Here is a 12195-nt window from a genome sequence, read left to right as displayed (position 1 = left end):
TATGGCTTTATTTCTACTTAAGACCCTATATTAGTCTGGGCTCTATGGCTCATAGTGCGTCCGTGATCATACAGCCCTTCCTTCGCTTATTACCAAATAATTTTTTCACCCTTAATTATTACTATTTATATTTCATGGACATTGAAGTCGCGCAACGACGATAAAGATGCAAAGAATACAAGGTTAGTCCACAAAACTGGGAAGCAGATGTCATAAAGTTCGGTCCATTTGTAAGCCTTCAAATATTTCCTGAGATGCATATCCAGGTAATAGGTAGATTCGAGGAATTTAAAGCTTATCTAGCTGACTGAGTTGATGTTACAGCGCTCAGAGTGCAGAGGAAGGACCCGGCAGTATTACATCACAGTAGGCTGAATCCTTTTTGTCGGGTTCAAGGCAGCAAATAACATGCAGCCCTTATCCCTAGAAGAACACTGAAATGGGACACGTATCGGCAAACTGAAATCGCGACATATGTCCCTAAAGAGGAAATCTGAATAACTGGCTCTTGATTTCATTGCTTGGCTAAATCCCTGTTTTAAGTGACAATAGTAGAATATTTTTTGTTCAGTAAGGCAGTTTATTATCACACACGATTATCTATCAAATAGGTCGTACCCAGCTGATCTATTTGTCATATCAATGTATGTATCACTTCACAACAAACAAGCCTGTCGGATGCTTGATGGGACAATGAAGCAGTACCTCCTCCGAGTGCATTTTTCCTGCACAGATGTTAGGAATGAGGAAAGAAAGCACAGTATTGCCGTCTTAATAAGCGATCTATTTCCTTCCTTTTTAGATCACATGCTATGTTTAGCAACCACAAACAGAGAAACAGTTCATGACAAACTGACTCCTAGGAACAAATAATCTAGGATTAGTTAAAAACATTTTTTCTTTATTTCTATATTTCCCGCATCACTATATATACTATGTACATGTTATTGACCTGTATGTTTAAAGAATAAAGATTTTTAGTTAAGTGTTCTTTAAATAAGAAGAACATTACCTTTGTGTTTTTCTTACAAATCATTATTACAAGGAAAAAAATAGCAATGTATTTGACGTACAGCTGAAATCGCCCTTTTTTCAGAAGGGTGTACTGTTCTAACAAAGAAATAATAATGATTTAATTAGGCATTGAAGAGTTAAGCTATTAAAAACTAAAGCAATTTCTTTAACTGACAACCGTTTATGCCGGCAACAGGAAACGTTTAATAAGACTTCTTAAATGAATAATTATTTTCTACAAGCTTCACGGATTTCCGATCACATCCAACTCAATGCTAGCTTGTGTATTATTAGTGAAATATCCGTAGGTGTTAAGGTCTAATTTAGGCCTTTCAACATTACCTCCGTTCACCCTTCCATTATTTTTCATTTAATTTTTATAATTACGCAAGCTATGATTATTACACAGTTTCTTTTACTATCTAGAAATACGCATTACTAAATGAATTCTTCTCCACCCCTCTATGTACAGTTTACCTTGGTCATTTAACGATTGATCACAGTCTATTGATCCGTTCACGTGTACAGTTCACCTAGTACAGGGAAGAGTAGACTATCATGCATGAATAACTGTCATTAGAATACTAATAATTAATTGATAATCATCATTGTCGATTAGTGTGTATTATAAAGCCGCCCTTATGGATCGTCCCTGTCATCTACGGACCAGAGAGTACAAAATCGATGTTGATATTGACGAAGAATAATTTTTGAGCGGCAGTTTTTATATCGCTCTTCCGCTATAAACCACCGCTTGCCTTCATCCTCTACGCGCGGTCGTGCCTTTTTCACTGAAAAGCCTCCTTTCTTTATCTCTTCTGCGAATGCGCGGAGACCCAAAACAAAAATACCAAACCTGCATATAGATGCAGATTAAAATTTTTTTTGTGTTTATGCGATAAGTTCAACTATTACTAAGACAATTCAACTATTATGCGCTGTAATGAAAGCAAACAATTTTACGTTTTAAAATAATATTACTACACTAAATATGCACCATTTTGGTCGACGATATTCTACGATTTTCTGGTGATGCCAAAATCCTATTACCGTAGAATTTCTATGGTCATTGGGCGATAAGACGTCTGACGAGTGATTTTTTCAGCCCTTCATTGAAACGAAATTCACACCATTGAAACAACTCCACGGAGATTGAAACAGATGATACTCCACCGGTGCGAAGTCCGGCTTCTGCCGCAGATGCATTAAGATTTTCGATCTAAGTTACCTCAATTTTTGCTGGGCCATTAAAGATGCATGCGGTCTGACAGTGTCATGGTAGAAGACAACGCTTTTTATGTTCATCATTTCCATTCGATTCTTTCCAATGGCTTATTGTAACGTTCCTAGTTGTTAACAATAAGCGCCCTAATCAATCGTCTCGTGAGGCGGCGCCAACTCGTAAGTCACAACACCTTTTCAATCCCATCAAATACACATAGCATCTTCTGCACATGGTCGTATGTGATTGACTTCACATCGCTCGTCATCAGTCTCTTTAGAAATGACCCCATTTTGTTGCATTTCTGTGAAGCTTCACAGATCAAGTAAGCTTCCTTGTGTCGATTCGTGTGCCATCCAAACATCGAGCTTTTTCTGTAACTAGCTTTCTTAACCGCTTAGTTCTTTGGCTAGATCATGGCTACTAACATGTCAGTCTTCTCAATTTTCGCAACTCATATTTAACTTAAAAGCTAAGCTCTTCGACAACCTAACATACATATGGTAAAGTAGTGAAATACTAGAATAAGAATTTTATTTAGCCGGCTAGTTTTGCTGGAGGGGACAGACTAATTACGGTCGAAGGGGGCGGCACATTTATATCGCGAAGGGTTTGCCAAAGCATCAGGGTCAAGATGGTGTGGGGGCCACATCGCAAGAACGCAGCAGATATGCCCTTGTAGAATCCCAGTGGGCCTTCAGAACGAAGAATTTTGGCGAAACAATCCAAGAAACCGTTATAGTATAGGCCTAAAAACGAACACAAATTTACGTAGAGTTTAAAAAAACCGGGTAGTCGTAAACCGTAAGCAGTTAGTATATTCTAAAAAATCAGACTAATGGCAAATCGCGTATTTCTGTAATTCCAATGCAGTGTTCACATGTGATTAAATAATAATAATTTATCTTGATTATTTTGATATTTACTTAATCATAAGTGTCGGCCGCAAGTTTTACCTTTGCGAGTTTGTGGGTTGACGCCTTGGTTGTACAGTCTAGTACACACGACGTCGAATGGAGTCATAATAATGCAAACTACTGTCCCGCTTAGCAAAGATGAGAGGAAAGTGCACAGCGTTGTCCGCTCTTGCATCGACTGTAGCCAATAAGAACGAGAATTAAATAAAGATAATTAAACCTTTTGACAAATAGAACTTAAATAGTTTATTGTTGTTATTATTCAAACCGGAAAATGCCTACATGATACAGCTATCTCTGAAAATGTGCATTGCATTTTATTTATAACACCAAGCTATTAGTGAATTTTTTTCAATCCAAGCTCAAAATACATCTTGTGGGCAAAGGATATTATACTATAAGAAAATGGCTCTACTTCTCGGTAACTCGAGGTAAATATAGCGGTCTTGTGCATGTTGAAAGAGGTAAGATCTATATACTCAACACGGGATCATGGTTTAATGATTATTGAAGAGAATATTTGCAGAACTAATAACAATTAACACTTTTTCAAATATATTACGCATAGAATAGTATTATAGGTACAGAACAGACAACTGTCCATAAATATGCCTTTTTTCGAATGGAACTTACCGGAAGGTATTGTACAAGAACGCTTTTAACTTTGCTGAAGGTGCCCAGCTGGACAGAACTTCCGGTACTAACGCGAATAGTCGCTGCACCAGCACCACGCCATAGACCTGCAAAAATAACACATAGCCCTTTACAAAAACATCCAAACGGAAGCTACATTATTCTCCCCGACTTCCCTATACTCACTGAACTGCTATTTCGTCTTTGCTGTAACTTTTCAGATTAAATTGCAATGAAATGTTACCTGAAGTTGTTATGAATAGCGAAGCGTGTTACCTTTTAATCCGGCAGCGACCCACACCTTTGATAACGCAGTGACAATTCCACCGTGTCTATGCTGGTAACCGACTGCGATAAGCGCATTAGTTGATTTCGCTTGAAGCTGAGTTTTAATCTATAATCATTACAATAAATGCACAAGACAAAATGCTAAACGTAATCATTGAGAAGACACTTGCGCATTTCTATATTTCTTCTTCTATCTTCAAAAAAAGGGTCGTATTATATATAATGAGAAAATAGGCGGCAAGGATGAGAATGTTACTATGACTTTGCATACAGACATAACATAGGTATACACTACATTTTGTGATCATAACTTTTGTTCACGCTACGCGTCATAATAACGAGGGAAACTTTTTAGCTTACGCACTTCAAGAGCATATTGTCAGTTTCGCTAGTCATCTCGAGATAATTTCATGTTCTACGCCATCCAAACGGATGCCAACAAGACACCTTTGCATCATCACATTGTGCGCCGTCCCCTGACATGTACTATAAACCAGAATAACGGCATAATTCATAGGACCATGCCTAATCTTTGGGACCTAACCCTTTCATAATCTAATCTGTGTAAGACTGCGAACTCGTATCATTACGCGTCACACGATAGGTAAGTGATAAATGCTGTCAGTGACGAGATATCTTACAATGTATAGTGTTTTGGGAACTCGTTTCTGTGTGATTGTTTCAGGCTACCGTCTCATAGGCTCTAGTCAACGGAGTAGTAATTCCCCATACAGGATAAGCAAGGGTCTGGCAACGTGTGAGACTAAATGACAAAGTGCACATTGCTTTATTCAGATATTACCTACTCAATTATTTAATCATTGTGTTGATGATGGATACAATGAGGACTCGCCGAAATTAACTTATGCTAATTGCTTATAAGAGTATAAGAGAAAAAGAGAAATAATGTTTGGAATCCAAATTTTTGTTTGTTCCTATATTTTTCAGAACACCGCTAGACATCGTCTTGTTGACAATCCAACATTCTCGCGCCTTTACAACCATATCCCTTCGGCAGCGCGACGTAACGCAGAATCTTCCATTTAAAGGTAAAGACTACGGGTACGTCAGGCCTGATAGTAGCGACGATTATTTGCTGTTCATTCTGCGCTGTTTTTCCGGTGCTGTTGTTCATGAGATGCGAACGCAGTTTATGGCTAAGCACAGACAAAATAGAGATACTGGAGTAAACGTTTGGAAAGGTACTGATAACCAATGTGTGATGAAGGTTGTTGACTTTGATCAGAGAAGAGGCGTGAGGATGTATACTAGATTGTAATTATTACAGTGAAGAACAATTCCAATAATCCAGTGGATATATTTTTGTCCACGAAATTACTGCTAGTGCACGTATAGGAAATATAGTATGGTAGAAGTTTTAAGACCGTACGTGTCATAAATAAGCTACAAAAAGGATTTCATATACCCATATAACCACATGATTATTTCTTGTATATTTTTTTTTATGTCCCAAACCGTTTCATGCAAGCGTATTTAAAATTCAGCCTTTGTCAACATAGATCTCTAAAATATTTAATTTAAGCGCGTACCCGTTTGTACAATCTGAAGCCTCGTTCCCCCCTCGCCCGTCGGGTCGGGTAGTTTTTTACAACCATATGTACTGTACTCCTAATTATGTTACTAGGCACAGTAAAACTTACATCGTTTGTGATTACGATTCAGGTCGGATATTATGCCCGAGTCCAATAAGGCAGCGATAAATGCTAGGGTTTAGGTCTATCTTTTACATAGCTCAGATTCCCTTCCGAGACATACAGGCCATTGACTACAGGATTTGTACCAGAACGTCTGACCAAATTAGGTGAGACTAATCTAGACTGCAGATAGGTTATGTCGTTTGCATGTACAGCTGCGCAGTGTCAGCTGATCTTCGTAAAAAGTGACTTTGCTTCTTGTTTAAAGACGATTGACTAAAAATTATCTCAACAACGGCGACTATTGGTTGCGAGCGTCAGATTTGGGCGCCAGAAGCTTCTTGGTCTGCACTTATGAAATAGTATCTCATTCACTAATATAGTATTAGATACAACATTTGGGACAGTCCTTCATCTAGGATATATGAACATAAAATCTTATGGAGACATGTTGTAATACGTATTCTTGTTATTAGTTGGATATCTATTAGCCGATAGTATAGTCTGATGAGGGGAACGCCAAGCTTCATAGGCTGTAAGGTTGCATTGGGAAAGTAGACCTGTTTGTTTACTGGCAGCTACGTAATTCCTGGCGTCATATCAGACCAGCTGTCGAGCGATACAATTGGCATCAATCATATACAAGTCCCAGTAATTAGTCAACAGTTGTGGAAATACACCAGTGCGCAATAAATCACAGAATAGCTAAACCTTCAGACTGAACAATATTCAGCAAATATGTACTAAATTATGGTTATACCATTGAGCGTTGGTATTGAAGTAAATTATACAAAATAAGAAGCAGATAAAACCTACTTTCATTGCCATTATTAATATTTATTCATTAGAACGGCAGTGCTTTCGTCATATATGAACGAAAATAAAAGTGAAAAGATAATCACCTATGTGAAACCACTAAAGGGTAAATTATCTTTCAGTGATGCCAGATAGATGATTTGGCTTCGCTTTCATCGTTATTAATGGGAAAGCGTGAAATATTTAGTTGTAGAATACTTCGTAAATGATGGTTGTAAAAAAAAACTTTAGTACGCTTTCAGGGCTGATTCTATGAGTTAACGCAGTGGCCGAAATGAAATAAAAAAATGTGAAATAAAGAAGACATAAGATGTCCTGTACTTGTTTAATGTTAATGTAAAGTGCTATTAGATTTCTGAAATTAAAAATAATGGCGTTTCAATAATTGTTGAACCCTCGATAACTTTAATTATTAATATATATATATATATATATATATATATATATAATTAATAATATCCCAACCTTCAAAGGAAGATGAAAATTAATCTAATAAAAATGTCCAACTATAGTACAACAACGATAACAACAATAACAAGTGACTTTTCTCATTGATCCTATAATGACTGAACTATACGTAATATAATTCCAGATGTCTTTCCGTTTCGTGAATAAAAAATCACTGACCAAATAACTAATCGAAGTTACTACAATACTCGTTACTGTACTAAGAAAAACGTTTTCCAACGAAAAAAAGACGTTTGCACTTACGATACGCAGTTACTTCTTTATTCATTGCCATCGAATGCCAATAGTATCAGTAGCAATGGTGGCTTCGCGACGATCGCCAACTCAAAGAGCTGGGACGTCACTGCTCCACACACTGATATCGTTCCTAACAAAAAAGCAAATATATTATGATATCGGCTCTTACGGAACACCAACAGAACACATTCTTGGTGTGGCCGTCGTGGCTTGCATATGGCGCTTACAGAAACTTAAGAAATCAGGCAAATAGAAATAAAGGGAAGGCGCGCGTTGCACCATTTGCGGTCGCCCGTCCGCCCGCTCGCCTGCTCAGCCCGCGCCGCTACTTGATACAATGACTATTCTCGATAAGAGCGAAAGCGAAACTGCCAAGACACTGACTGAACAGACATTCCTGTTACGTAGGCGTTTGTTCGTTCTATTATAAAAAATCGAATGATTTTTTATAATAGATTATTATTATAATAGATTATAATAGATATATAGTAGATTATTATCTGCGTATTAGCTCGATAAGTCTACGTTTCCGATTTGTCTACAAAGGAAGTACAATCGTCAGAGCTGGTCAAAACGAAAGAGACAAACAATGGCATATCGGGACGATAATAAAAGCTAGAGATAAGAATGGTTTAATAACTTTCAATCTGAAAAAGTTTTGACTTGCACCATACGTACACGGCAATGTGTGATTATTGAGTAATATTGAAGCTATCTGTCTTAACTAAACTTGGAATCAGTAAAACAATGCGTTGCAAAGTAGTGGTTGTATAAGTTCGCTAGGCATACCTTCAAGTTGGAGATACTTGTTTCTAACAACAACTGTTCCCAAGTTCAAGGACTTGTCCTTAGCCAGAAAGCCTCAATTAAGCAGTACCGAGCTATTTTGATAGTAGTGGCAAATTACACCTCCTATCATCTATGCTGAAGACATATTTACCTATGAGCTAGTTTTCTACTGTTCGACGAATAGATCACGTCAGACCACGTATCAGTCCTATGCAAAATCAGGCTCGTGCGAGCGTATTCTTGTGAGAGTAGCTCTGTTACGGTGGGAAGGAAAGCCTCTTAATTATAATTATATTATAATCATAATAAGCATTTATTGATCTGGCTCATGGATTTACTCTGTGAACGTTTTGTTAGGCTTCCACGACTGCTTGGAATAGACTTATAGTTGTTGATCAAAGGATGCTTTGCCGAGCATTAAGATTTCGCGATATCTGAAATAGCATCGCTGAATATCTAGCCTTTGGATCAGCATTGTTCGTATCCTTACTGATCTTAATTGTATGTGATTTTCAAATATTCTAATAAGATCTCTTGGAGACCATTTATATGCAATATGTTCTTTAGGTAAACTAAACGCATTACATCAAACAGTGCTAACATAGGATACTTCCACTGGCTAAACCAAAGACGACGAGCAGCTCTTTTTGCTACCGAAAGTACAATAATGCAAGCACCCAAAGTACATAAATACTCATGGAACTACATTTAATTATATTTCTATTGGTTTATAAGTTTTGTATGGATCATTCTCTGCTAGCCGGAACATATTTGTTGAACATATTTTTTGCAATATCAATTTATTTTATATATACAATATAACTTAACAAAACAATATAACTTTTTTGAAAATAAAGTAAGACAATAATAAGTCGTAGGCTCAAAGAAGAGGCTAAAAATAGTTTTCTCTGTGGAAGGACCTTGGCCAACTTTCAAGCATATATCTCAGCCCTACTGATGTCCGCGGGCAAAATATATTGACAATGCACGACCCGGTGTGGCCAGAAGTCAGCAAACGCATGCAAGTTCATCATTTTCCCGGAAAATAACTTCATTACATTTGATTTATGCTGCTACCGCAAAGGCAAATTCGCTAACATAGCTAAAAATTTCGGTTCAGGTCCACTAATAGTTCTAGCAAAAGCAAAAATACTTATACCATTATTCCATTATACAGCCCTTTTTTCAGATTTGAGAAAACGACGAAGTGAGCTGCTTTGGGCCAAATTGTCGGTATATAATGACAATTCACTACTACGCAGAGTCGCAACACCTACCATGTACAAAGGACTGGCAAAGAAAGCGCCTCCGCTTCCCGCAACTGCCCCAGCGAGAACACTTCGCGGGAGGCTGACCGTCCCGTCGCCGTTTTTCGTCAAATCGAGATCCTCGAGTATGCTGAAGACGCCTAGACGGAAACCATTTTGACAAAACTGATAGCAGAGTGCGGGCCCGAGTCCACTTTGTACAGCCCGAATACCATCATGTCGCGCTATGGAAACGAATAAAAGCAATCACATATGATGCAGACGTATCACTAGAATGTCTCCTTGTTGGGTCGGTGTTTATATTACTGTTAGATAAATAAAGTGAGCACAAAAACTAAGTACCAGTATTTACTATGTTATAAGCCTTTCAAATAACATTGCAACCCGATCACCTCATTGGCGCCATTATTGCGAAGAGTAAGTTACCGATAAACCACCATTGGCATGTCAGATGACGAAACACTCAATGGCATTCAACATAGACGACAACATATGTCGCTTTTATTACGCTGAGAATATTTCTAATGCTTAGAATCTGCTTCGGTTTACTAGCTATCATGCTGCTATTAGCTCTATATAGGTTATTTTAGCTATTCAACTTTGGTCGTTCCATCTCATAAATCACGTGCCACTGTGTAAGGTATATATCATCATAGTTTCGAATTGCAGAACGATCTTTGAATATTTTACCTCATACCCATCATCAACTCAGCGAAACCTGTCATTTATAAATAGTCTGATTAATCAGATACTTTCAGATTCCTCTGCTTTGTATAAACATTCTTTATATTTAAATAACTATGGATCTGTTGTACTGATCCGGCACTCCGGTAAGGAATATGCTGAATACATATTCTAAGAAATATATTGAGTAACGTACAATATGATGTATTGAGGATATTATCGATTAGCTAACACCTAAAACCTTTTAGATTACTGTGGTATTAAATCAGCAGAAGAAATACTGCCTGAAGTTTATGAGTAACCTTTGTTACGCGCAAGGTCCCAGATCTGAATACTAACTGATAAATATTTCCCAAGGTGCGTGAAATAAACGTCCATGTGATTCACTGTTACGTTTTAATTTAAAACAAATGACATCTATATAGCTTAATTTCGAATTCTTTATGACACGCTTTTTATAACGTCAAATTTCTTCAAATCACAGGGTCTGTTTGGAAAACCTCATGATGAAAAAAGACATGGGAAAATGCATTCGCGTGTTCAAATTACAAAAAAAAAATACTCTGATCACCTATGGTGTCTGTATCTTTCATCAGCAGTCAAGGCGAACGTTACTCCCTTGGCTATCGTTACATCATGGGCTAAGTAGTAACATTTACTTCGTTTCGGTGCTCATTATAAGGAGTGGCTATATAAGACTTGCCAAACATGTCAAACGCATAAATGTCTCATGACTTCTCTATCATTCTTTGTCTAGCTCACCACCCTAGCATACGCTGTGTAGAACAGAGAGAATGATTTTAACACGCGAAGCTTCCTTCAGAAGGCGCTCACCAATCGTGAATAAAGCGTGAAAGACGTTTCTGTAGTGCACAGGGTACTGGCCTCGAGCTTGCAATTCGCCTTGTAACTGAATTCGGGTTTTGGCAACTTCTAGCGGATTCGTGAAAAGGGCCGCGCCCGAAGCAGCAGCTCCGCCCTTTATAAAATGCTCCATTTTTTGTTCATACACTAATGCTCTTCCTTGCCTACGTCAGTTCTGGAGACACATTCAAATACACTAGCACGTTGATAAAAGGCTGGTCACGACAGCTTCTTGCCGCGTTCGGAGTTCTTCCTTTTCTGGACACTCAGTGCAAAAGCATCATTGTGTGCGATATTCGCCGATTTTCACTCCTCTCTAATCATGTAGCGGTCCCGTAAAATGTGAATCCTGCCAAAATCGTCGACTGAGCTCTAAAAAATCCAACACAGCTGGCAAGCAACTTGAAGGCGAACGTTACCATACGGAACGCAAATACGCAATTATTTTCCACCGTTCAAATGTAACGTTATTGTAAATACACCACCTATTTGTCCTATTTACAATCGATGCTCGTTCTACTCTTTCGTGACTTTTGTTTTCTAGAGGCTGTACTAATCGTCCTGTACCTCCGCTAGGACATGGTTCTAGCTCGAGGATAAGCTGTATTCGCAGAAAGGCACAATCTCACCAGATCTGCACGCGTTCTTTACGAGTTATCTCGAGCACACGAATCTGTTTCCCTTCCACCTTATCTTACATAATGTAAAACGTATTCTACTCGAAAGTTCTTCCTAAGTCACATGAGAATGCCTCTTTGTCAGTTTGGTACGATCCTGGCAAAACTGAAGTAGCGGAACGGGCCGTCCGCTGGCCTACGGCTGCGTTCGACAGCGGCTTCGTTGTAAACAATACATCGACAAGCAGCGACAGCAGCATGATCATTACCACCTTACAATACACATTTTTCTTTACAAAATACACACAGCTGAGAAAGTGGATTAAACCGATCTCCTACTACTGCTTCCCCACACAAACGACATTGAACAACTAACAGCCTCGCCGCACAGGGATTACGATTCAGCGCCCACTCGCTGTGGGCTTCACTTGAAACAATCGCCAACCACAGCGCTCGCACCACACATGAACGATTTTAAAAGCGATTCAACGCCTCCCCAACCATATAAGCCGGCGGTAGCAAGAACAGCAGCAGCGGCCATAGGGTTTAATGCACTTCGCCGAGGCGCGGGCAATCGGGTCCTTTCTCGAAAGGAGCGGAAAGGGCACTTGAAAGCTGCGAGTGGCTATAGCAGTTTTAGCGCAACCAGTTCGAAAATTGCCCGTCCGCTGGTGGCCGCGATGCCACCTAGAAAAATGAGTGCGGGTCTCATGGGGATTTTGC

At 38.7% G+C, this 12195-nt stretch overlaps 1 protein-coding gene and 1 long non-coding RNA gene across 2 annotated transcripts; one reads left to right on the top strand and one right to left on the bottom strand.

The window, feature by feature from the left end:
* Window positions 1–880: 880 nt before the first annotated feature.
* On the bottom strand, window positions 881–11971 carry LOC111262302 (solute carrier family 25 member 35). Its single transcript, XM_022836459.2, has 6 exons — window positions 10826–11971; window positions 9317–9531; window positions 4063–4180; window positions 3787–3893; window positions 3193–3331; window positions 881–2985 (listed from the first exon to the last, which is right to left on the bottom strand). The coding sequence occupies exons 1-6, from the start codon at window positions 10986–10988 to the stop codon at window positions 2774–2776; spliced, it is 954 nt and encodes a 317-aa protein (XP_022692194.1). The 5' UTR covers window positions 10989–11971; the 3' UTR covers window positions 881–2773.
* On the top strand, window positions 4440–9310 carry LOC111262303 (uncharacterized). The gene is made up of 3 exons (XR_002681509.1): window positions 4440–4849; window positions 5023–5123; window positions 9217–9310. It is a non-coding gene; the product is annotated as an uncharacterized LOC111262303 (long non-coding RNA).
* Window positions 11972–12195: the final 224 nt, after the last annotated feature.

Source organism: Varroa jacobsoni, unplaced genomic scaffold (assembly GCF_002532875.2).
Source record: "Varroa jacobsoni isolate VJ856 unplaced genomic scaffold, vjacob_1.0 scaffold_644, whole genome shotgun sequence".
NCBI lineage: Eukaryota > Metazoa > Arthropoda > Arachnida > Mesostigmata > Varroidae > Varroa > Varroa jacobsoni.
This window is presented reverse-complemented; position numbering and strand designations above follow the sequence as displayed.